Genomic DNA, 27,490 nt, shown 5'->3' with positions numbered 1-27,490 from the left:
CCAATACGATTTGATTTGAATTCTACACATTTTGCTGTAGGGTGGAGACAAATGTTTGCAGTTTTTAATATAATATCTGATGATCAATGGGGGGCGCTCAGGTTGGTAATTCAACCACAATTACTACAAGTTTAGACAGTCTAGAAGCAAGCTAACTCACCAATCTATTTTTTTATTTATTTTTGCTGTCATTGAGTGACTGACATAAAAAGAGAAAAACTGCTGATGCACAACTAATTTTCGAAATTGCACATTGTGTATTGTACCTCTCAACAGTAAGTTAGTTTTTCATTATTATTATTGAGCCGTAGGCCGCCGCCAGTTGGCCATCCCTGATGTGGACTAATTCATTAACACTAATGCATTCTATTGGACTGAGACTTCAAAACTAATTTGAAAGATATTAGCTGTATTGCGCAGGTTTGCTAGATCCTACACATTTCTACATGTTGCACTTTTTCTCTAACCGTCTGGAATAGACTACCAAATTAGAGCCTTGGTGTTACATTAAATGAAAAAAGGGATAACATACATCTTCCAAAATGACCGAACATATGGGAGACAGATGCATGCTATCATCTTTCTGGAATACCAAGAATCTACAATGACTAGGCCTGTACCCAGTTAAGCATTCCCATTCCTGGAAAACGTTTGGTGGTGCCAGCATACTTAAAAGATTGCCTTGTAAAAGACTACCTAGCAGTTTACCTCAAGACATTATCAGATGTCACTGCTTTAAAAAGCATTATCAGTAGCATTCCCAAATGTCACTGCTTTAAAAAAAAAGAGCTACATTACTAGGCCCTACCATTTATCATACTGTTATTTACGTTAGTTCTATTACAACACAATACTGTATCTGTATGAATTGATAGTCTATAGATCTAACAGTGACTAGTTGACTACCCACCCTATTCATAAGCCATATCCAGTTTACATGTAATTCTCAAGGAGTCTATTCTACCCACAATTCATTTGTGACATTTTTGTCTGCTACACATGCAAATTCCTAACTTATCAAAACCAGAGCATTCTCTCTGGATAAGCCTTCTCTCTGCCTTTGATAAGTGAGGAATTTGCAGATGTAGTAGAATTGTTTGTCACTTATGATGTGTGGGATGGATTAAATCCTTGAGAGGAGGAGTCTAAGAAGAGTCTTCTAACCGGAGCCTAGAAGGCTTTGCTCAAAGTATTGTTTGTCATCTAGACTGATTCAGACATGGATCTCGTGCTGAACGTTGCCGACCACTATGTCCTCACCCCCTACGTGTACCCGTTGTCGTGGCCCGAGGACACAGCGCTGCGGCAGATCATTAGCCTGTTGGTAGTCACCAACCTGGGGATCACGGTCCTCTACCTGGGCGTTGGCTGGCTGAGCTACCAATTAATCTTTGACCACAACCTCATGAAACATCCACTGTTTCTAAAGGTATGTCCTTCTTTATTATACTCAATACTTGTAGCCTGGTCCCAGATCTTGTTTAATGTCGCAATACCTGTAGGACAGCACAAACTGATCTGGGACCAGGCTACAATAATTGTATGAAGTTGGTCTGCGACAAACAACTTAGGTTTATTAACATACTGTAAGGTTACTACTTGAGAGTTGGCATTTGCTTTTTGTTTATTATTCTTTCTTCCCAAGTGTTCTCTTGATGAAAATTGATCATATATCATTGTTGGTCCTCAGAACCAGGTGTGGCGGGAGATCAGACACGCCATGACCTCGCTACCCATTATTAGTATCCCCACCGTGGCGTTATTTTTCATTGAGGTCAAAGGATACAGTAAGCTCTATGACAACGTGGAAGAATCTTCCACGGGTAAGACAATGCTGCGTTCACTGACACTCAGACGTTCTGTAATGTTTGTCAAACGGGATTGTCATTTTGATACTAATGGTGGTTTGTTTTTTCAGACTGGCCCTTTGTGCTTTTCAGCATGATTTCCTTTGTGTTATTCACGGATGGGTGCATCTATTGGATTCATCGGTTTCTTCACCACAGGTGTATTTACAAGGTGGGCATTACAAAGTCTTGTTACCAATGGGAATGTGTGGTACTGGGTAGGTCCTTTCACTGTCAATTGGACATGGATTGTTGCTGTAGATGTGATGTTGGAGATGCACAGTATTACAAATCAGTCCACAATGACAGACAAATACTGTATATTAAGTCAACTAATTATCCTACTGAGATTAAGGCAGTAGCTGATTAACAATCAAACCGTTTTTCCCTCCACATCTTGGCATACATGTTGTTGCTAAGTTCTTGTGTATGTAATGTACAGAGGTAGAACAAAGCCAGCGCTATATCTTTGGTACAGTGTGTGTTATCGTCTGCTGGTCCTATCCTCAATAGCTGACACACTTGAATGTGATCAAACACATCCATATACAGTAGGTTTTATGTTTTGTATGTTATCTATTCCTCAGCAAATGTTTTTTTAAATACAGTTCCTTTTTTGAATCCCTTCACTTGAATGGACCATCTCTGTGACATGTTCCCTCCTCTCAGCACTTCCACAAGAAGCATCATGTGCTGAAGATCCCCACGCCGTTCGCCAGCCACGCCTTCCACCCGCTGGACGGCTTCCTGTCGAGCCTGCCCTATCACGTCTACCCCTTCCTCTTCCCCCTGCACAAGGTGCTCTACCTGGCCCTCTACATCTTCGTCAACATCTGGACCGTGTCCATCCACGACGGCAACTACCGTATGCCCGGTCCACTGCAGGAGGTGTTCAACGGGGCGGCCCACCACACGGACCACCACCTCTTCTTCAACGTCAACTACGGCCAGTACTTCACCTTGTGGGACCGCATTGGTGGGTCTTACCAAAACCCCTCGGTTCTCGAAGGGAAGGGTCCCCTTGACTGCATTCGTAGACTGACGGCCGAGGGGAAGATTAGCTCTAATGGGGCTAATGATAATGGAAGTGGTACAAAGAGCAAGGAGGAGTAGTTGGTAGCAGCTAACCAAACTATTCTTTCAGAGAACCTCCCAGGCCATCAAGACCCATGCCTCACTCCATTGTGTGTTCGATAGCCAATGGGTTCTCAGCAAAGCTTTCACTGCCATGTCTGATGAGAAGCATCAGAAGTCTCCCTGCCGCATCCAAGCAGTAAAGTAGCCAGCTGGATAACCTCGGCGTCGCAGGACTTTGCAGAAATTCAGCCAGCTGCGATTGACTCATAGATAGCAAGCTAAACACCATGCTATATGTAATCTGAAAAAAATATAACTAACAAATTTGATAGGGGTAGAATTACAGGTTTTCAGATATAAAAATGATAGTCCTGCTGATGGACTAGCTAATGGTGCTGTCTAGTAGCTAGCTACACATGACATTGTCCTCTCGGTTGTCCTCCACTTTGTCTGTATATGCATTGTGTCCTGCTATCATACTGTATGTCCCAAAAGACAATGATGTACATATGTTTAATCTTGGTTAACCCAGAATGAAAGTCTCACGTAATTGGTCAGCTGCTCGATTAAATTCTGGGTCCATACGTGTTAAGAGAAGGGATTAAGAGAGCTCCACCCTCTCTTTTTGCAAGTTATGGGCCAAATGCCCCCTCCCCTTCCGAAATTCAAAAGATACTAACACCTGAGAAATCATGATTTGTCCTAATAATCAGTGATGAAAAACCCAAACAACGGAACTACTGCTGCTCGTTATCCCACGCATCCAAATCCTTCCCGACAGATTTTATGGTACAAGTTAATGTTTACATAGAGAGATTAATTTATGTTAAATAAAGCTGAATTGTTGTTGATTGATAGGACTCTTGAGTTGTCGCTGTTATTACTACAAACTTTCTGGTATGGGAGTGCTGTCGGAGTTATTGGAAGTACAGAGTTCCAAATGGGAAGTTTCTCTTGAACGACCCTCCAAATTACTAGTGGGAAACTCTGAGAAATTGTGTTACCTCAGTTGCCAAGTTGTGACATTTAACCACTGACCATTCCCATTTTCAACCAAAACAAATGACAACAAATCAGTTTGACAATTACAAACTTATTGTGGCTTGTTACATTCCCCAGCAAGAAAACCAAATGTCACTCAAACAGAAGGGGGAACTAACAAACTCACAGACAACAACCGACACAAAACATGTTGGGTTTATAGGAGGCGTTCTGAAAGACACTAACGGGGGTGTCCACTGAAAGTTGCATAGCAACAACAATTGGAACCTAAAAGACTCCCACCATGAGTGCCCACTAAATTTGCCCAACAACAGGCAAGCAAAATTAAAACACACACCAAACTTAAAAGACAGGAAGCAAACCAAAAAGATGCAGTAAAACAAAATCTGTTTTTTTTAGAAATCAAATAGGGAGCGCTAACTAACGTTGTTGACGCGCCACTTCTCTCACAACCAAAGTAGCACTGGGACAGCCAATCTTAAATAGCACCTGGGCCAGCACAGGTGAAACACCTTCCTACGAACGAGACGGCAACCAGCACAGGTGTAAAACATACTGACTAGGTGACACCAAATGATGTGACAGCAATCGGTGCTCCCTAAGAGCTAACAAGCTATACTTGCTAAAGTCCAACCTCAAAACATAAATGGAAAAACAAAAGCCTGTAGATGGTTGAGCATAATTTTGCCAATTCTAAGTCAGCTAGCTAACAGTATTATTATCAACATTAGCTAGCTTATCTAGATAGCTAAAAACGTATTGGTTGAAGAATTGTTCAGACTTTTAAAGCACTTGAACACAATCATGTTGGACTTACAACCTCCTTTTTGGGGAAGTTTCTGCTTTTGCTTTTTGCTTCTGCTATGGTATAATGGTGTTCGCAACAATTAAATGTGCATTCTGCGACCTACTGTGTGGGTGGATAATAAGGATCCCAAAAAACATTTGGGTCAAAATAAATAAAATATCATACAAACTACCAAAATAGAAATTAGCTAAACAAAATCAACCTGCTTTTCTGTAAAAAAAACATATTCTAATCAGTTTCCAACACAGGCTCATAAGCCTCTTGTGAGGGCGGAACATTTCCTAGCAACAAAAGTCCTTGTATTGCTTCTGCTGTGAAGTCTTGGAGCCTCAAAAAACTTCTCTGCTGCAGATATAATGATATCCAGGTTCTTGGACTTGTTAGACACTTGTGCTGTACAATTAATCACTGTGGCTATAAATGCCACACAATCTACTTTCTTCACAATGAGTGTATACAGATCACTCGATTGACTGAAAACACTAGCAACTGGTTGCAATGCATCTACCTCCATATCTTCAAAACTGTTGGAGATCTGCTGCGCAGCCTGATCCTTGACCCCTCAACCTCCTTCACCCTAACAGGGCACTCAAGGAAGTCCGGAGTATGACCACAGTTACAACATTTTCCATTCACAGAATATTCAATATCCTACTTCTCCCGTCTGCAAACATTTGACACGTCACCATATCCTTTACAATTTCCACACTGTAATGGTTTGGACACAATTTCTCCCATCGCATACTGTGCACTGACCACTCCTGGGATTTTCTGACTAAGGTACTCATCATCTATATCCAATACATGTTTCTTCTGACATGGACAATTTTGCCAGATCCAGTGAACGCTTCTTTTGTTCTTCGTCAACACAATTAATCAAAACAAGGCCACTTCTAGTCACCTTGATTGGATCTACCTTTCCCACTGCTTTCTTCACAGTCCTTAATATTACAAATGGATTTCCCAAATGAATCTCCTTGTCCAAAAAAGGCAGCCCAATAAGAAATGCATTAATGGACCGGTCCTTGTCTTCTTTCCACTAGAACTTTTGCTTGTTTTGTTCCATTCTTTGATTTCACTATTTTCCATTCATTATCACTGATAAGAGAATTATCTAATAAAGGTAAATGAATCAATAAACCATGATGAATTATTAGTCATACAGCATGGTTAATGAATAATCAATGTAATGATCAATGTAGGGATCGATTGGTCTGATTAGTTCCAGAAAGTCCAGGAACCACTGGAGAGGGAAAGAAATGTGTGTGTATGCAATTAGTATAGCTACAGAAACAGATGGTCAAGGGAGTCAAACTTCAAAGAGTTCCTAACCTTGAAGGAAAGGAACAGGCTGAGCCAGTGATAAACAGCGTTAGAAGTCAATGGGGGTTGCAGGTCACCAACAGATTGTGTGTAAATGCATGTGCGTAAGTAAGAAAGAACTATATAATGACTGTTTTGTTATCCTGACGCCAGAACGTTCTCATGAATAAAGCTACAGAAACCTTTTGCAGAAAGCTGAGTCCTTGCCTAATTATTTTAACCCATTGTCTTACAAACCTTGGGCATTAGTCAAGGCGAATTGATTATTGATTATTATCATCTAGATATAAAATTCCTTCAACAATCACACACATCACTTGCCGCACTTTCGGATTCAAGCACAGTCGCCTTTTCCTCCCACCCTGGTTTTTCATCCCTCCGACTGGAGCTTTGGCCACCAGAGGCAATTGGTGCACATGTGAAGGTATGACAGTAATCCATTATTTGGTTTATTTTCCCTGGAACTGTTTCCAAGTGCTAACGTTTTCAGCATTTGTTGCATAAATCCCATGCAAGTCATGATACCTAGATTAGCATTTTTCGCTCATTAAGTCCAAGTCATCTGAGTGACGTTTCTGAGCTCCATACTCAATTTAAGATACTTTAGGAGGATTTGGATATGATGCACAAAAAAGGCTAATATAGGTACCATGACTTGCATGGGATTTGTGCCACAAATGCTGCAACAATGGCATTTCAAAACAGTGCCAGTGAAACTAAACCAAAGCATGGAAAGCTGTCATATTTAGACTGCTTACAGGGTAAGGAAACCAATATGTTAATTTGTAATTTGGGTGAACTATCCATTTAAAGTTGAGAGTCTGAGGTTAATATAAAGCTGCTGAAGAATAGGCCTAGAAGAGTGGATTTAATGCAGCATTCATGATATCTCAGAACTAGGAAACTCAACAATTTCCAACTTGGAAACTCATTGCAGAAAGACGATACCTGAGTTCCCCAATTGGACAGTATCTGAATCAACCAATATGAAGCTCTATGCAAATAAAGTATGTTCATTTTAACTCAGAAGTTCCGAGTTTCCAACTTGTCATGAATGCAGTGTTATCTTATTTTAGTGTTATTTTACTATAAGCCCATTGAAGATTCTTACTTACAAAGATAATCATTATTTTTAGATGATTTCTTTAACCCGTTTGCTTTACACTGTAATATGAAATAATTCAATTATAATTCTAACAATGTTTAAAATTGCATACATGGCACCGTTTTGTTAAATAGAATTACAATCGGAGTTGTACTTTTTAGGCGTAACTGCACAAGAAAGCTCTTAAAGGGGCAACAAGGTCTTAAAAGGACAATGGCCTTTTCTCAATTAGATTTGCTCACCTCCTGCATCCCCTCTCCATCCTTTCTCACCTACTTTTGAAAAAGGTTGAAAGGTAATCGAGGAGAGGCGGCTTGGAGAGAAATCCATTTCTATTAAATGAGACCCTCCTCCACTCGTGCTTCATCAGGCAAATTATGTTTACACGGGTGGATCCCATAATAAATGTGTACATTTATACAAATTAAGCAAGACATTTTATAGCTAAAACAATAAGTTGCATATTGTTTTTGAACGTATGCCAAACTCTTCCACAGTAGGATACACTTGTGCTTCCTCGCCAAAAGGAGGCCATCAAGCGGCGCCTGAGACAGCGTTTTCCACCACCATCAACAAAAGACCAAATGATGGGAATTTCTTGTGAAAGAATGAATCTATGCCAAGGTGCCTTATAGCTGTTCTGGTGGCCTAGCCCAATATTGGAATAAAGGAGCCTAACGTTACTCCTAGTCCAAGCACTAGCGGTTCTGGGGGGGCAGGGGGGGGGGGGCAGTGCCCCTGTGACAACAATTTGGAACCCCCTTGTGGCCCCCCTAAATGTGGAGTATGAAATCATTTTTACATAACACATTTTTGCTATCGTTCTTTTTTTACATCCGTTATTAGACAGTGGCAACAATGATGATTATGAACATGGTCTTTTGCCTGCTAATGTCTGCAATGCAGTGAAGAAAACGATATGACAACAATAACGTCTAATGTAACTGGCCCCTCTAACAGTACAACTGGCCCCAGCTTGGCCCCCCCAGTTGAAATGGTCTAGAACCGCCACTGAGTCCAAAGACCTTACATGTTCTGTTTAAAGGGTGAATTGGCCCTGGAAGCCAAAACAGCCAAATACTCCATCTAAATGTGAATCGATACTCAATTGCGGTACAGTTCTAGAAACATGAATCCCTCTACTTTCATATCACATCAAAATAATTTCACAAATGCAAAATACACACTTACTGTTTTAGCACGTTTGTGGCGTCAGTTTTCCGATTACACACAGGTGTTTAGAGACGCAGAAAGTTAATTAGCACAGGTAGTCCACTCTGTCTTCCATCTCTTTTACGTAAACAAGCGCTGTAACATGGAAATATGGCCCTGTGGGAACCCTAGCCCAATAAAGTTGTGTATCAATTTAACCTTTAGTTTTTTCACAATTATTTCTTGCCGATTTGAAAGATAAGTTCCTTATGCTTCCAAAACTGTACCGCAAGCGATGCATGTTAATGTTCAGACCCTGCGTTGCGGCTCTGAACAAAACTCTCCCCTACAGAAGACACCTTCGTCCAATGACTCTTATGTGTAATGTAATGGAACTGAGAGTCATGATCAAGGTACTAATGGTGGCCCAACTCCCTATTAAGACAATATGTTGGTGCTTCCATTATTTCTTCAGTCATCTGTAATAGAAACACACAAAAAACTGTTTTGATAGAATAATATACCTTGATATTCTGAAAGCACTTTTATTGATTTAATTTTTTACGAATTTAGTTGCATGTTATTAAGTTATGCAAAGTATGATTTAAAACCCAAATGTGGGAGCTTGAAATTATTGTAGTGTTCACATAGGCCTACTGTCGGAGTTATCGGAAGCTCCCAGTGGCGATTTTAGCATGTGAATCTTGGTGGGGCAACAAAAACAAATGTGGGATACATGCCAGCAAAGCCACTACACAACACAACACAACACTAAACAATACATTAATTGCACTATAACGGTGACAAACGGAGCCCACAAACTGTTAGGGCCAACATAAAGTTGTGCAGACCGCACCACCCTCTGGACAGTCTTGCGGTTGTGGGCGGTTGTGAACATTGTAGCAGCACAACATGGTACAAATGTTATTGGAGCCTGTGTAGTGATCTGAGTAGACGTTTGAGTAAGACTGAGTATGTTTTGTGTGTGTGTTTTGTTTGTGATTTATAGGGGCTCCTGAGGGGTGCTGTGGTCTAAGGCACTGCATCTCAGTGCTTGAGGTGTCACTACAGACACCCTCTTTCGAATACAGGCTGTGGTGTCCCAATGGAGTCCCATTGGACGGTGCACAATTGGCCCAGCGTCTTCCGGGTTTGGCCGATGTAGGCCATCATTGTAAATAAGAATTTGTTCTTAACTGACTTCCCTAGTTAAATAAAATATTATGTTTTTCAAGCTTCCCCCTTTTTTTGGAGTTAACGCTGCTTAGTTTTCACTCCACCCAATAGATGGCGGCAATACACCATTGGAGGATATAGTCCGCCGTAAAACCCCACCAAAGAAGAAGAAATGGACCTCACACCGGTTCCTTTCCGAACTTCCGTTCACAGTTCTCGTGATTCAATCGTTCATATAGCTAGCTAGCTCAGTACATTCAATTCTAACTGCAGGTATGGCAACTCAAAACATTGAACTCTGATGTGCAATGGACCGATATATATCGGACACGGAGACCGATGACCAAGAACAACCGTTGTTGCTCAGTCGACAAGATGATAAAGTCGAAAAAGGTGAGTGTCAGCTGAAACACCTGCCTTGTTAGATAGCTAACTAATATTTACAATCGGAGTACTTAAATTGACATAGGCTACAGAAAAAATGTCTAACTTACTAGTTAATTTCGAAACATTCAGATAAATTATCTGCGTAACTAACTAGTTACAGTAGCAAACTAATGCCTCGGCTGCTTGCATACTGCCTCACCCTTTTTTTCTTTGTTTACGAGAATCAGGTGATGGAAAGAAAGCGTACCCTAAACGCGCTTCAGCCCAGCTTGAACCAAACATTTAATCATGTGCTCCGCTGAGAGACTTAAAAATCCAAAAAACATTCCTTACCCCCAGGGCACTTTAAAAAACAAAACGTATTTACACAGGTAATATGAGAACTGTTCATAAAGAATGTTTTGGCTCATATGTATGATTTACTGTAAACCATAGTCTTTAGCAACTTGTTTGACCAGCCCATGCATGTCCATTTGCTATTAGTGACATGTATTATTGAAATGGTGGGGACCATAGTCCAAGGGCCACCAACCAAAAAATGTGTTGTCCCGTGACCCAGAAAACCAGGTATGGGTAACTGCATACGTGGGGTGTGTCTGAAAGTGAGCGTTACAAAATAAGTGGGTGGATCGACATAAGCTAGAATACGGAAACCTAACGTAGCAGGCGTAGAAAGACAGTTCCCACTAGTTACCACAAAGCCATCTATATCGTAAAAATTCATGAAAAATAAAATGTACTTTTTGGTCTTAAGGTTAGCAGTGGGGTTCATTTGAAAATACAATTTTAAGATAAATTGTGGAAATAGGCAGGGTTTAGGACTTTGGCTGTAGTAACTAGTGACGACCTACAAAGATACCTGAGGTGGATTGAAAATACTGTATCCCTGACCCGGCTGTTGCCTATTTAGCTAAACCGGTTAGGAGAATGTGTTAGGCTTAGCTGAAATGCTACAAGGAAGCAGCAAGCAGCCATGCAAAACGGTCTTGCGTGGCAACCAATCTGCCAAAAAATACATGTAATATGTTTCAATAGCATCATATCCCATATGATTATGTGATTCCTCCGGTCCAGTACCTGCTATAATATCTATCTGCAGACTGCGGTTACTACATGCCCTGCCCACGACATGCCACACACAATGTGTGTCACTACAGGCCGGGCACACTGCCATTGAGGCTGCTAGCGCTGTCTCTGGTCCAGCCACCAGGTGGCGGTAATGCACCAATAACGTTGGATGCCAACCGCCAAAAACCCCACGGAAGGAGGAGGAGGCTGCTAGCTCGCTAGGACACCGGTACACATTGTCCTTCGCCCCCGCCTGCCGAGCACTGCTCTCCCGCAGTTCTGTTAACCTCTTACATCTAGACGTTCCGCTAGCGGAACACCTGCTCCAATATCCAATGATGGGCGTGGCGCGAAATACAAACTCCTCGAAAATCCGAAAACTTCAATTTTTCAAACATATGACTATTTTACACCATTTTAAAGACAAGACTCTCCTTTATCTAACCACACTGTCCGATTTCAAAAAGGCTTTACAACGAAAGCAAAACATTAGATTATGTCAGGAGAGTACCCAGCCAGAAATAATCAGACACCCATTTTTCAAGCTAGCATATAATGTCACAAAAAACAAAACCACAGCTAAATGCAGCACTAACCTTTGATGATCTTCATCAGATGACACGCCTAGGACATTATGTTAAACAATACATGCATGTTTTGTTCAATCAAGTTCATATTTATATCAAAAACCAGCTTTTTACATTAGCATGTGACGTTCAGAACTAGCATTCCCACCGAACACTTCCGGTGAATTTACTAAATTACTCACGATAAACGTTCACAAGAAACATAACAATTATTTTAAGAATTATAGATACAGAACTCCTTTATGCAATCGCGGTGTCCGATTTTAAAATGGCTTTTTCGGTGAAAGCACATTTTGCAATATTCTGAGTAGATAGCTCGCCATCACGGGCTAGCTAATTTGACACCCACCAAGTTTGGTACTCACCAAACTCCGATTTACTATAAGAAAAATTGGATTACCTTTGCTGTTCTTCGTCAGAATGCACTCCCAGGACTTCTACTTCAACAACAAATGTTGGTTTGGTTCCAAATAATCCATAGTTATATCCAAATAGCGGCGTTTTGTTCGTGTGTTCAAGACACTATCCGAAGGGTGACGCGCGGACGCGTATCGTGACAAAAAAATTCTAAATATTCCATTACCGTACTTCGAAGCATGTCAAACGCTGTTTAAAATCAATTTTTCTCGTAAAATAGCCATAATATTCCGACCGGGAGTCGTTGTTTTCGTTCAAAGACTGAAAAAGTAAAATGGACTCTTCACGCGCGCGCACGTCTCATTGTTCTCAGATCGACCACTTACCAAATGCACTACTGTTTTTCAGCCAGTAACTGCAGAGTCATCATTCAACGTTCTGGCGCCTTCTGAGAGCCTATGGGAGCCTTAGAAAGTGTCACGTTACAGCAGAGATCCTTTGTTTTGGATAGAGATGACAAAGAAGGCCAAGAAATGGTCAGACAGGGTACTTCCTGTACAGAATCTTCTCAGGTTTTGGCCTGCCATTTGAGTTCTGTTATACTCACAGACACCATTCAAACAGTTTTAGAAACGTTGGAGTGTTTTCTATTCAAAGCTACTAATTATATGCATATTCTAGTTTCTGGGCAGGAGTAATAACCAGATTAAATCGGGTATGTTTTTTATCCGGCTGTGAAAATACTGCCCCCTATCCATAGCAAGTTAAGGTTACTGCAGTGCAAGTAGCTAGCTAGTGTAGCAAACCCAACTGTTGTGGGGCACTACCCTCGCCGTAATGTTAAAATAACTGCAGGAAAGAAGTGCTCGTCAGGCGGGAGCAAAGGACACTGTTCAATGTCCTAGCTAGCTTGGAGCCTCAATAGCAGTGGGAACAGTATGTAGAAACTGCAGTCCCTAGATAGGGTAGGCCGTCATTGTAAATAAGAATTTGTTCTTAAACTGACTTGACTAGTTAAATAAAGGTAAAATAAAAGTAGATCTAGGGTTAGGCGGTATACTGTATCTGACGATATACCGTTATTGATGCACGGACCGGTTTTTACTTTACCTTCTATAATGGTATTTGAATGTTTTGGTTTGTGATACGCCTGTAACGTCCATTTTTGGAGTTCGCTACTTGAGTCATCTCCGCTCTCTCCATGCTGCTTTCCAGACAGACCTAGCCTCGCCCCCTGTCACTCAAGGAGAGCATTTGTTCCTCATCCAGGCTGCATGGGCAATGCAGCACATGCAACAATGTTGATGACAACGATGCTGTTTTCATTTTGCTTCTTACTATAAATCCACCAGCGTTCTATAATTACACTATTGGTTTGTGTTTCTTACATCTGTAAACAGCTAGTTTGGTCTTTTCTTAGCAAGTTGGGCCGCTAATCGCTAGCTAGCTAATAAATGTACTGAGCGTAATTAGCTATACAGCCTGATAATTCCAGGGATGGTGTAGACCTAAATCAGTACGTTGTCTAAATTAGAGGAATATGCGAAGCAAGAATATGTTAGCTACATGAAGTAGCTAAGAGAGAACATTCAATGTAGCCAAATATTATAGGGTCCCCTAGTAAACACTTATCAACAGTTCCTACCCTGTCACAATAACTCCTCCCAGGCATTTTCATTCGTTGTCATACACTGAATTCAAATTGCCCACTATTATATTCCAACTATAGAATTGGAATAATCATTATATTTCCATGATTCCAACGGTTCATCAAAGTGTTTTGATCTAATCATAGGTCAAATCGCAGTTGCAGCATTTGGTTAAAAATAAGGTCTAGATTGTTTGCCCATATCGTGCAGCCCTACGTGGCAGTGTGGAAATGAGTGCAACAAATACAGAAATTGATGAAAATGCTGACATTGTTTTGGTTGAAGTTGAATTGAACAGTAGAAAAGGCCCATTGAAATCACTTAGAATGTATGTGTTGCCACCCTGGGTTATGCATTGAGAAAATTGTGAACGTTTATTATTCAAAAACATTAAATGCTGTAAAAAAAAAAAAAAAAGGGGAAATTTTGGCCATTTTTTTATTTTTATTTTTCAATGTAACCTTTATTTTACTAGGCAAGTCAGTTAAGAACAAACTCTTATTTACAATGACAGCCTAGGAACAGTGGGTTAACTGTCTTATTCAGGGGCAGAATGACAGATTTTTACCTTGTCAGCTCAGGGATTCGATCCAGCAACCTTTCGGTTACTGGCCCAACGCTCTAACCACTAGGCTACCTGCCACCCCAAAAGTTGTAGGCCATATCGCCCAGCTACCTGCCGGCCCAACAAGTTGTAGGCCATATCGCCCAGCCCTAGATAGACCCTACTCGGTACATGCGTTGCTTTCTGCAATTATGAGAAAGTGTGTAACAATTGTAACCAAGAAGTAACAAGGGAGAACTTACCCAAAATGCACTATGATTTCAAAATTGTACCTTTTTGATTTGTAATATTTAATGTGCAACTTTTTTACAAGTTGTAGATCACAAATTCTTAATAAAATGATCTATAAAATGATGTAGACATTTTACGGTTTTGTTTTCTAGGTCACAAAACACTTTTTTTGGTTGGTGGCCCTTGGACTAATAGTGGGACATTCCCCTGTGAGACATTGTTCCTTCAGGGCTCTCTAACTGGTGTCTGTTTTAAACGGTCCTTAATCACTAGTGATGGGGGGGGGGGGGATAGTTATATATCGGGATATTATTTTTGAGGATCGTATCGTATACTCCTTGACTCCACCTCTCCTTTGGCCCAGGAATCGACTTAGGGTGTGTATACATAAGGTTGATTAGCCTACTGGGGATGCGCTTCTCCTGTAGCAAATTGAAGCCAGCAAGCAGGAATCAACACATCCTCAATCTGTTAAAAGGCCATAACGTTTTTCTTCTGGACAGATCAATATTGGTTAAGTATATTGAGTTTTAGAACTACGCAAAATAGCATATGGAAATGAACTCAAGTGCGTTACGGAAATGGATAACTGCCGTCCTGTCAAGTAAGAATTTAGACATAGTCAGCCTGTTAGGCCTATGTAACTGTCTGGAAGTTGCCCCGTAGTTTTTTTGTGTTGTCTTGATGTAATTTGGAGTGGGGAGAGTGGTAGTCGTGGGAGAAGTAAGGCTAATCCAGTGTTTCCCGAACAAGAGTGGGGCCTACAAGCAGTCTACCATGTGAACAGCAGCTGAATATGGGGGACACATCTCAACCAACCACCCTACCTTCTCTGTGTAGTCAGTGCCACGGTTTTAATATTTCTCCACGGTCTCGAGATTTGGATTTTCTTCATGCCAGCAGTTTATTGCTTGTGTCACGGGTTGTAGAACAAGTGTCATTTACAACTGTTGCAGGTTTATTTTAAAACAGGCATTTTTTAAAAACTGTTTTACCAAGCATTTGTTTCCTATGCACTATTTACCAATATTACCATATTCATCTGTCAAATATTTATTCTAGACCTGCTGGCGCCTCAACTGTCAGAAGTAGCCTATAGGCCTAACCATTTAAATGAACGAGGCGCCATCCTCTTCACTCTGAGTTGCATGTCTTGTATTACCTTCAGGTTCCAGGTTTAGATACTCCATGGTAAAGAGTAGACGGACACCATTTCATTCCCACGGACATATCGATTTTTGAATGGTGGTCATGAGAGGAATATTTGTCAGGCTGCATGAAACGAGCTTCTGTTCTGGAAGGAATGCTTTGGGTAAAAAAAGTATGTTATTGTTGAATCATGGCAATCTTCAGTCTCATAAACTGCTCTCAGCCATAGTTAATGGTACTAAAAACAGAGAGATGCTGTAGAACAGTGTGGATCACAAAAGGGGTCCAAGGTCCAGGGCTGGAATTTTGTGATTTTAGGCGCAAGGCCATTTGGCCTTCAAGAGGTTCCCAGTTAACCAAAATAGCCAATTACATTTATTTGACAACCAAAAAACAGTAGCTTATTCTCTTAAGAGCATGTGGTATGCAAATGTACATAAATATTAGCCTACATGTTGAAGTGCAGGGGATAGCCTTTGGCTACATCCTGTCATGTCCAGACCTATGCTGACATGTGGGAGGCGCCTGAAAATGTAGCCAAAGTTTAATGAGACTTTTAATTACATCTACAGTACCAGTCAAACGTTTGGACACACCTACTCATTCAAGGGTTTTTCTTTATTTTTACTATTTTTGACATTGTAGAATAATAGTGAAGACATCAAAACTATGTAATAACACATGGAGTCATGTAGTAACCAAAACTATTTGAGATTCTTGAAATAGCCACCCTTTCTTTGCCTTGGTGACAGCTTTGCACGTGTTTGGCATTCTCTCAACCAGCTTCATGTGCCTTGTTAAAAGTTAATTTGTGGAATTTCTTTCCTTAATGCGTTTGAGCCAATCAGTTGTGATAAGGAAGGGGTGGTATACAGAAGGTAGCTAGCTATATGGCAAAAGACCAAGTCCATATTATGGCAAGAACAGCTCAAATAAGCAAACAGAAGCAACAGTCCATCATTACTTTAAGACATGAAGGTCAATCAATCCTGAAAATTAAGGACTTTGCAAGTGCAATCGCAAAAACCATCAAGTGCTATGATGAAACTGGCTCTCATGAGGACCGCCATAGGAAAGGAAGACCCAGAGTTACCGCTGTATCAGGCCTTCATGGTCAAATTGCTACAAAGAAACCACTACAAACCACTACTAAAGGACATCAATAAGAAAAGACTTGCTTGGGCCAAGAAACACGAGCAATGGAGTCCAAATTTGAAATGTTTGGTTCCAACTGCTGTCTTAGTGAGACGCAGAGTAGGTGAACGGATGATATCCGCATGTGTGGTTCCCACCGTGAAGCATGGAGGAGGAGGTGTGAGGGTGCTTTGCTGATGACACTGTTGGTGATTTATTTAGAATTCAAGGCACACTTAACCTGCATGGCTACCACAGCATTCTGCAGCGATACGCCATCCCATCTGGTTTGTGCTTAGTGGGACTATCATTTGTTTTTCAACAGGACAATGACCCAAAACACACCTCCAGGCTGTGTAAGGGCTATTTGACCAACGAGAGTCATGGAGTGCTGCATCAGATGACCTGGCCTCTACAATCACCCAACCTCAACCCAATTGAGATGGTTTGGGATGAGTTGGACTGCAGAGTGAAGGAAAAGGAGCCAACGAGTGTTCAGCATATGTAGGAACTCCTTCAAGACTGTTGGAAAAGCATTCCTCATGAAGCTGGTTGAGAGAATGCCAAGGGTGTGCAAAGCTGTCAAGGCAAAGTGTGGCTACTTTGAAGAATCTAAAATATGAAATATATTTTGATTTGCTTAACACAAATCTTTGTTTAATACTTTGGTTACCACATCATTCCATATGTGTTATTTCATAGTTTGATCTCTTCACTATTATTCTACAATGTCGAAAATAGTAAAAATAAAGAAAAACCCTTGAATGAGTAGGTGTGTCCAAACTTTTGACTGGTACTGTGTATATATATACAAAGTATGTGGACACCCCTTCAAATGAGTGGATTCGGCTATTTCATCCACACCCGTTGCTGACGGGTGTATAAAATCGAGCACACAGCCATGCAATCTCCATAGACGAACATTGGCATTAGAATGGCCTTACTGTAGAGGTCAGTGACTTTCAACATGGCACCGTCATAGGATGCCACCTTTCCAACAAGTCAGTTTGTCAAATTCACAGAATGGCTCCGCTGAAGCGTGTATTGTGTAAAAATCATCTGTCATCGCTTGCAACACTTACTACGGAGTTCCAAACTGTCTTTGGAAGCAACGTCGGCACAAGAACTGTTCACTGGGAGCTTCATGGGTTTCCATGGCCGAGCAGCCGCCCACATGCCTAAGATCACCATGCGCAATGCCAAGCGCTGCCATTGGACCTTGGAGACATTTTTTTGGATACCAGGAGAACGTTACCTGCCCGACCGCTTAGTGCCAACTGTAAAGTTTGGTGGATGAGGAATAATGGCCTGGGGCTGTTTTTCATGGTTTGGCCTAGGCCTCTTAGTTCCAGTGAAGGGAAATCTTAATGCTACAGTATACAATGACATTCTCGACGATTCTTGGCTTCCAACTTTGTGGCAACAACAGTTTGGGGAAGGCCATTTCCTGTTTCAGCATGATAATGCCCCCGTGCACAAAGCGAGGTCCATACAGAAATGGTTTGTCGAAATCAGTGTGGAAGAACTTGCCTGGCCGGCACAGTCCTGACCTCAATCCCATCAAACACCTTTGGGATGAATTGGAACGCCCACTGCGAGCCAGACCTAATACCCTCACTAATGCTCTTGTGGCTGAATGCTGCGGGGACTTGCTTCCAATGTTCCAACATCTAGTGGAAAGCCTTCCCAGATGAGTGGAGGCTGTTATAGCAGCAAAGGGGGGGGGGGGGGCATATTAATGCCCATGATTTGGTATGAGATGTTCAACGAGCAGGTGTCCACATACTTTTGGTTATGTGTGTGCGCTAAACGCCAGTCATGTTTTGCAAATATAATGTAATTACTCATATCTAAAGGCTTGCTTCTGTGACATACTAGAGGCATTGTTCATTCCGATATTGTTCACACATTGTTCACACAGATCACACGATAGGAGAGAAAGGGCAGTGCCTGTTGCGCTTTGCAACATCACCCTCCTTGTAATCTGAGCCGAGGCAGTCAACATTTAGATCAAATTTATCCATAAACGTAATTCCTTTATTTATTTTTTGCATTTTTATGAGGCATGTCTTACCATGTTCCAACCATAGGAATGTTTAGGGGATTCTTTTATAAACCCTTCCTCATTGACACCAGTATTTCTCATGTTCTCAACTTTTGTTGTCCAGCAGCCAAAGACACAATCCTAGTCATATTAACAACCCATGCTTGTTGATGCATCTTTAGAGCTTCCCTCTTTCTACATTTGAAAAGGATATTTTTATCTCATATGAAACCGCTCACATTTGCGGTGTACTTTTGGGAACAGTGTTTTCCCGCTTACTGCATTTGGAACGTTCGCGCTTATAGCCTACTGCTGTGTGCACATAGCTGAATTTTTATAATGTAAAGAAATAACCTAATAGTTTATTACAATTTTAAGCTATATATATATATATTGTGGGACCCAATAGATCCCAAATTAATACAAATCTCTGTCATGTGTGTGTGTGTGTGTGTGTGTGTGTGTGTGTGTGTGTGTGTGTGTGTGTGTGCACATGTGTATGTGTGTGTGTGTGTGTGTGTGTGTGTATATACACGTATATGTGTGTGTGTGTATATATACACGTATATGTGTGTGTGTGTGTATATATACACGTATATGTGTGTGTGTATATATATATATATATATATATATATATACACACATATATATATATATGTGTGTATGTGTATATATACACATAATGTGTGTATGACAGAGATTTGTATTAATTTGTGATCTATTGGGTCCCACAACTCTCCCAGAGGATGTTTGGAATATTTATTTCTCACACAGGACAAGCTGACCAATAGAATAGGTCAACTTTTTGTTTGGGGATAGTAGATTGAAATAGGCTAGTGCTTTTGCTGTTCGTTAGGCCTACTCATCATGTTGGCTGTTGAAAAGTAAATGTGGACAGTTCTTCTAACATCTTCAATATGCGACTCGGAATTCAATAAGGACTCGCGCTGTTGCATTCCTGATGTGTCGGTCTTCACTTGTAGCTTACTTCAGATCTGAAATGCCTGTGAGAAGGACCTGATCACGTGACAGGCATTGGCTAATAAGAATTGAGATATCTAAGAGACCCATGTGAGTGAGAGCTTCTTTGGAGTAGGCTATGCTGATTGGCAGCCGGGAGAAGGGAATTATAATTATTATATTCAGTCCAAGGGCACAACTGCCACTTTTGCCACAAGGCATACATTATTTTTAGAGGGCATTATCCCCCCCCCGGATAATTTTTATGTAGGACTGAAAAGGTCAGTTCTGGTGACTTTTTAAAGGACATTATTAAAAATATATATATTGCAAATAAAATTATGCTGACACTATTTACAATATAATTTCTCCCTCCGGAAATGAGCCCAGTAACATATTTTAGTAAAATGATTATACTTTTTTTAAAAACATATTGCACTGTGCATGGCTTTCTGTGGTTGCCACTACTCTTGCCCAATTAAAAATGTCATCTGTCTCATCACAAATGAAGTCTCTCTCTAAAGTATGTTTTGAGGTAGGGTGGCCTTTTTAACAAAGGCCATTAAAACAAAACAAATATCCCCCACGATTACAAGAATTGTTATGCTTTGAATGCATGTTTCCCTCCCTATGGCACTTGTAACTTGAATGCATTTCCTCGAGGAGATATTCATCTCGCATAAATCAAATTGTATTGATCACATACACACATTTATCAGATGTTATTGCGGGTGTAGCGAAATGCTTGTATTCCTTGCTCCAACAGCAGTGTGCACACAACAACAAGCCGACTAGGTAAATAGATTACCCCATAGTAGAATAGTTTTCTGTTCTTTACTCGTTTTGTTTGTTAATGTGGACTGTTCTAGCATCTTCAAAGTGCGCCTCGACAGAAATATATCTTTCACTGCTGTTGAATATTGTGAAGGACAAAAGATGTAGCTGTTAACATTTAGCATTCTCATAATGTATTATCCTGTGATATTGTACTATGCCTGATCCAATGAATTATAGCACCTCACAACTCTCTCTGTTTCTTTGTGGTCTCCCCTCTCTCCCAGCCCCTGCGTGCTGCTCTTCGAGGTACAGTCTGTCCCTGCTCTCCTGTTATGGTTTCTTTGTGGCCTATGCCCTTAGGGTCAACCTCAGCGTTGCCATGGTGGACATGCTTAACAACACAGACGCCAGCGGCAACACCAGCAAATCAATATGTCCTGCACACTCCAGCCCTGCTCGCCCCATATACAACCACACTGTGAGTAACCATGTAATACTACGACCACTATTACTGCACACATTACACAACCACACTATGACTGACTGTAACACTTAATCACGAAACCACATGATTAGCAACCACATCTGTGTTGACTGTCCCGTTTGCTCTGGCCAGAAAGAAAGCATTATCTGTGTTTTTGTGTGTCTGGCAGGCCAGTGTGTATGACTGGGACTCTGAGACCCAAGGCTGGATCCTGGGCTCCTTCTTCTACGGCTACATCCTGACTCAGATCCCAGGGGGCTACCTGGCACGCAAGTATGGGGCCAAATGGCTACTGGGCCTAGGAATCCTGGGAACTGTGGTTTTCACCCTACTCACCCCCGTGGCTGCCGACCTGGGTGCAGGCTACCTTATCGCTGTCAGAGTGCTGGAGGGTATCGGAGAGGTAGTGTGCGTGTGTGTACACGCAGGATTGCTATAAGCTCTGTCGAGTACTCATGAGAACTCACACTTTAGCATCTTTATGACCTCTATTCACAAAAAAAAAAAAAAACGGGTGTTATTTTGCTCATAATGTTTACCTGATTACTTCTCAGTGTGTACCGAGTCTGTAACCCAGGAATATTTTTGAATTTCTCAACAGGGAGTGACGTTTCCAGCCATGCACGCCATGTGGGCATTTTGGGCCCCGCCAATGGAGAGGAGCCGATTGCTCACCATCGCTTACACTGGTAATGCTCACTCTTATCCCACCCTGCACACACACCCTTTCTTACTCTGGGAACTCACTCATGTTTGCATGTGTGACTTATACCTTTCCTAAATTGAGGTGATATTTGTATTTTTTTTCTCCACAAGGCAGTTTACTAAAAAAACACCTCTCTCCAGGTGCTCAGCTGGGTACAGTGGTCGCCCTTCCCCTGTCTGCTCAGATCTGCTTCTACCTTGACTGGACCTGGGTCTTCTATATCTTTGGTAAGGCTAGCAGAGGGTTTTCCGTAGTGTCAGCTTTGTGCAGAGAGACAGTTTTGTCTGTTTTCATGCTTACACATGCAATGAATACAGACACTGTTTCCTTGTTTATACAATCTTTTTTTACGGAACATGAAGGGGAAAACAGTTAGTGGAAAATTTGAGTGGGGGAAATTTAAGTCTATGACACAAGCAATGCTTGTTTTTTAAAAAAATGTATAGTTGAGTTATTTAGCAGACACTCTTATCCAAAGCAACTTAGTTTGTGCATTATTTGACTGTGTGTGTTTAGGTATTGTGGGAATTGTGTGGTTCATCCTCTGGGCGCTCCTTGTCAGTAACACTCCCAGCACACACCCGCGGATCACAGAACAGGAGCGACTCTACATCACTTCCTCCCTGAATAAGGAGGTACGTTGCAAAGGCAGCTGGGAATTGTAGTGTCTGAACTTTATCTAAGGCCCAATCTCTTGGTCAAATGGCAGACTGGTTGTGTCAGGCTCGTGAGGATTTAGTTCAGAAATGTAGAATACAGTGAAGTTATGTATAGTACATGTGAGAAGAAAATAAAAAGTCATTGTTACAGTGTAAAATGTAACAACATTCAACTGGAGCAACACCTTTTTTTGCAAACCTTTTTACTGCAGTCATAACTTTTTTATTATATTTTACTTCACATTTGTTATACAACACTTGGCAGACATTGACTAGAAACACTCCTTTTTCCCCCCTTTTTAATTTTTTTTTTTAACATCCACAAAGTGCTTTTCTCAGCCACCCTCAAATAAGCCTGTGAGAACAGTAATATTTCACGTGCAAGTCAAGTGGTATTTTAAGATGGCAGTCTTTTTGTTCTCTTGTTCAGCTCACTTTGTCGGGTGACCACATCCCCTGGGGGTCCATCTTGACGTCCATGCCGCTGTGGGCCATAGTAGTGGCTCACTTCTCCTACAACTGGACATTCTACACACTACTCACTTTGCTGCCCACATACATGAGTGATGTCTTGGGCTTCAGCATCAAAGAGGTGAGTTTATACACTTGTTCTGAGTTTATACACACCCACAGACTTGTTATTAACCCAGTGTTTTCCCATATTAGAACGGTGCCCTGTCGGCTCTGCCCTACATTGGCTGTGGGCTGCTGGCCGTGCTGGGAGGCCAGCTGGCTGACTACCTGAGGGAGAACTGCTTCTACCGGACTGTGGTTGTCAGGAAGGCCTTCAGTCTCGTAGGTGAGGAGCAGCATCATCGTAACACACACATGCAGTCATGCTTACACAAGACCCATCTCTGCTCACAATCTGCCAATTCAAACACCCACATGGTCTGTCTTTTAGCTGGTTACCTCTACATTTGGATAAATCACATTTTTGTTGTCAATGTCTTCTATCCACGTAGCCTACGTTTACCATGTTCGGTCTGTGTATGTAGGTATGATTGGGCCGGCAGTGTTCATCGTGGCTGCTGGGTATACAGGCTGTAACTACATCCTGGCAGTAGCCTTCCTTTCCATCTCTTCCTCCCTGGGAGGAATCGTTGCCTCCGGCTTCAACATCAACCATCTCGACATTGCCCCATCGTAAGACTGGTCATCACTATTGATACTGTTACTATGGTAGTGCTTAATTTTAACCTGTTGAGGCTCGGGGGCAGTATTGAGAAATTTTGACTGCCTGATATGCAAGAGAAATTACCAGAAATGTACTTAAATGGCATAGTAAAATGGTAACACAGATATAACCATCAAATTGTCTTGTTGAGAGATGTATAATTGTGTAGTGTGAATGTTCCTTTTCCCTTTTAGTTATGCTGGAATTTTGTTGGGAATCACCAACTCCTTTGCCACAATACCTGGTATGGTGGGACCAGTCATAGCAAGAGCCTTGACCAAAAATGTAAGAATCACATCTGGTTTCATCATATCTTTCAGACAATGAAAGCACCGCGTTACAAAACTCATGATTGTTGGAAGTGTAGGGTGTGTGTTGGGCTCAGGATGTGGGGGAAAAGTTGCCACATATCTAGGATCAGCTTAGCCTTAACTAGTATTTGGGAGAAAAAAGGCAGCACTGACCTTAAACCAGTGTATAGATGGGGGCAACTTCAACCTACTTTATTGGTCTCACAGATGTCTCTGCTTCCTATTGTAGAACACTATAGAGGAGTGGCAGACAGTGTTCTACATCTCTGCTGGGATCAACCTGTTTGGAGCAGTTTTCTACACTGTGTTTGGTCAAGGCGTGGTGCAACCCTGGGCTGTCCACAATCCCCATTCCCATGGCAACTGAGGGGGACAAAGGGTGACCCCCTGTGGACCAAAATGGACTCACATCCACGGGACCGTTTCAACCAAGCTATTCTACACACAACCCTAGTGGGGAAACAGCTTTCTAAAGTAACCTCTAATATTTTAATGTTTTTAGTTTTGGTAAGTGGACCCAATAACGGGTATAAGTGCATTTTTTTAAATCAATTAATATTTTACTCTTTGTAGGCTCTTGTGATTATGATAACCACGTGGTATTTAACTTTGTTTGCTTGTTTTTAAAAATCCGTTACATTTTAAGTTTTACATGGACTGACATCAGACAAGTAGCATTTCCACTGTCATTTGTTGCTCCTCTGTTAGATGCTCAGGTGACAAAAAAAGCCATATAAATTAAGGTTTTTGTATGTAGCAGAGTTATTGCCAACTGAAAGAGCACAATCACCCAGGATAGAATCCATGTGGGTTTCTTTACTTGTGAGAAATTTGTTTTTTTGGCCTTCCGCTTGTGCCTAAAGTATAGAACTATGATCATCAACCCAGTATATTTCATCTAATCAATACATGTGACAGAATACTCATAAACAGCAGTATTCCCTGTGTAAATTTGTCTATCATCCAAATGTGTCTTTTATTTTTTTTACTGATCAGTTATGTTTACTTGCTGGACCAACTACAATGAAGGAGTTAAAGGGACTTACTTGTCTACTTGATTTATTTTTAATGACGATGTTTCAATGTTTATCAGAAATTCTGCCCGCCAACATTTCAGAGGATGGAGAGCTGCTTTACACGCTACTTACAATGTTAATCATGGCATACTGCCAATTTGGTTGCTTTATGTGAGGGTGATATTTATTGCACAGGCTTTGTTTCCCCCACCTAAAGGAACAGTACTTATGTTTGAGACCTCAAATGGTCCGGTTCTCAAATTGCCATTTCATCGTGATGTTAGTTACATACCGTCTCTGTATAAGCTTTGTACACAAGGCAGCGTTTAGACGTTCTGATCTATTTTCCAATCACATCAGATCTTTTCCCATCTGATCTATCAAAAAATCAGAATCGGGCTGCCTGTTCTTGCTCACAACAATGTAACTGGAAATCAAAAGGGCATGCCCATACTCCAAATATTTACTTATGCTGGCCTATGGCATCCCTTGGGAAACCCAACTACCAAACCATTTGGGCTCCTGAAAAACTGATCTCAATATAAATAACTTTTGGAAAGCTAATTTTGAGCTAGCCATGAAAAAAGAACCCTTTAACTGGAAAATATTATTGAAAACAAATCGAGTCAGCCGACAGGTACATGTTTTATAAACCTAAATTGAAATGGATAATGTACCTGTAAACCCATCAACAAAAAATACAACCGTGGTAATAAATTGGACTGTCTAAACGCAGCCACAGTAATCACATTTAATTTAAATGTGGATATTGGCATATTTGATGCCTGATCTTTAAGCGAGGTCAAATGAGGAACCGCACATTTCAGTCAATGACCGATGTAAGTCTAATAAAACATTTAAAGGAAATTGTATTGAATATGCATGGGCGTCTTGACTCATTTAGGCTGTAATTACACTGACAAGTTAATTTGGGGTAATTCTAAAGCCAACCAGGGTATGGCTGTAAAGTCCAATCATGTGCCTGCTGTGCAAAACATGGATAATCGTCTTATACAGTGCCTTCAGAAAGTATTCACACCCCTTGACTTTTTCCACATTGTGTTACAGCCTGAATTTAAAATTGATTTAAATTAATAAATAAAAGCAGACATCGAGTTACCCTTTGAGCATGGTGAAGTTATTAATTACACTTTGGATGGTGTGTCAATACACCCAGTCACAACAAATGCGTCCTTCCTAACTCCATTTCCGGAGAGGAAGGAAACCGCTCAGGGATTTCACCATGAGGCCAATGTTGACTTTAAAACAGAGTTTAATGGCTGTGATAGGAGAAAACTGAGGATAGATCAACAACATTGTAGTTACTCCACAATACTAACCTAAATGACAGTGAATAGGAGAAAGCCTGTAGAAAATATAAATATTCTAAAACATGCATCCGGTTTTCAACAAGACACTAAAGTAATACTACCAAAATGTGGCACTTTTTGTCCTGAATACAAACATTACTGAGTACCACTCCATATTTTCAAGCATAGTGGTGCTTGTAATCGTAAGGACTAGGGAGTTTTTCAGGATTTAAAAAAAGAAACCGAATGGAGGTAAGCACAGGCAAAATCCTAGAAGAAAACATGGTTCTCTGCTTTCCACCAGACACTGGGAGACTAATCTTTCAGCAGGACAATAACCTAAAACACAAGCCCAAATCTACACTGGAGTTGTTTACCAAGAAGACAGTGAATGTTCCTGAGTGACCGAGTTACAGTTATGACTTAAATCTACATGTCTGTTGTCTAGCAATGATCAACAACCAATTTGACAGCTTGAAAAATGGGGAAATGTTGCACAATCCAGGTGTAGAAAGCCTTGTTCACACTGCAGGCCTTAAAGCTCAAATCAGTTTTGTTTTTGGAATACTGACTGTCTAGACAAGTTACAAGTGACCAAATCGGATATGTGTGTGTTCAGACAGCAGTCATTTGCTGACATGGCTATGCTAGTTGTCATAGTAACAACGGGTGTGTGAGCAGTGTTGTAGGCTGATTGGTGTTGGTGCTCGTGCTTCCCATCACTCAGACGTTATATAGCAAGCTAAGGTGACGATGCCTGCCACGGACATTTCCCAGTTGCTTTGAATGTTCAAAATCATAGTGTAAGAACACTTAAAGCCTCAAAGGATAAGATGATCCCACTTTCAAATCTAAACTCTGCAAAAAAAAGAAACGTCCCTTTTTCAGGACCCTGGTCTTTCAAAGATAATTCGTAAAAATGCCAATAACTTCACAGAGCTTCATTGTAAAGGGTTTAAACACTGTTTCCCATGCTTGTTCAATGAACCATAAATAATTAATGAACATGCACCTGTGGAACAGTCATTAAGACACTAACAGCTTACAGACGGTAGGCAATTAAGGTCACAGTTATGAAAACTTAGGACACCAAAGAGGTCTTTCTACTGACTCTGAAAAACACCAAAAGAAAGATACCCACACTCTGAAAAACACCAAAAGAAAGATGCCCAGGGTCCCTGCTCATCTGTGTGAACGTGCCTTAGGCATGCTGCAAATAGGTATGAGGACTGCAAATGTGGCCAGGGCAATAAATTGCAATGTCCGTACTGTGAGACACCTAAGACAGCGCTACAGGGAGACAGGACGGACAGCTGATCATCCTCGCAGTGGCAGACCACGTATAACAACACCTGCACAGGATCGGTACATCCGAACATCACACCTGCGGGACAGGTACAGGATTGCAACAACAACTGCCCAAGTTACA

General features: G+C 41.2%; 2 protein-coding genes and 1 non-coding gene across 3 annotated transcripts; all 3 read left to right on the top strand.

Annotated features, from left to right (window-relative positions):
- Positions 1 to 1,111: 1,111 nt before the first annotated feature.
- On the top strand, positions 1,112 to 3,784 carry LOC106576971 (lathosterol oxidase). Its single transcript, XM_014154582.3, has 4 exons — positions 1,112 to 1,429; positions 1,691 to 1,823; positions 1,919 to 2,019; positions 2,517 to 3,784. Exons 1-4 carry the CDS (start codon positions 1,220 to 1,222, stop codon positions 2,958 to 2,960), a joined length of 888 nt encoding a protein of 295 aa, XP_014010057.1. The 5' UTR covers positions 1,112 to 1,219; the 3' UTR covers positions 2,961 to 3,784.
- Positions 2,235 to 2,371, top strand: LOC123728857 (small nucleolar RNA SNORA57). The gene has a single exon (XR_006760629.1). It is a non-coding gene; the product is annotated as a small nucleolar RNA SNORA57 (small nucleolar RNA).
- A 5,917-nt stretch (positions 3,785 to 9,701) lies between the features above and the next one.
- Positions 9,702 to 24,776, top strand: slc17a5 (solute carrier family 17 member 5). Its single transcript, NM_001173835.1, is given in 11 exon segments — positions 9,702 to 9,883; positions 20,683 to 20,876; positions 21,052 to 21,285; positions 21,484 to 21,571; positions 21,729 to 21,815; positions 22,105 to 22,223; positions 22,678 to 22,839; positions 22,914 to 23,046; positions 23,246 to 23,393; positions 23,619 to 23,709; positions 23,965 to 24,776. Coding segments are annotated over 11 exon segments (1,479 nt in total). The 5' UTR covers positions 9,702 to 9,798; the 3' UTR covers positions 24,103 to 24,776.
- The last annotated feature ends 2,714 nt before the right edge of the window (positions 24,777 to 27,490 follow it).

Source organism: Salmo salar, chromosome 18 (genome assembly GCF_965601325.2).
Source record: "Salmo salar chromosome 18, fSalSal1, whole genome shotgun sequence".
Classification (NCBI taxonomy): Eukaryota; Metazoa; Chordata; class Actinopteri; order Salmoniformes; family Salmonidae; genus Salmo; species Salmo salar.
Note: the sequence above shows the minus strand (reverse complement) of the source record. Positions and strands in the feature narration are given on the sequence as shown.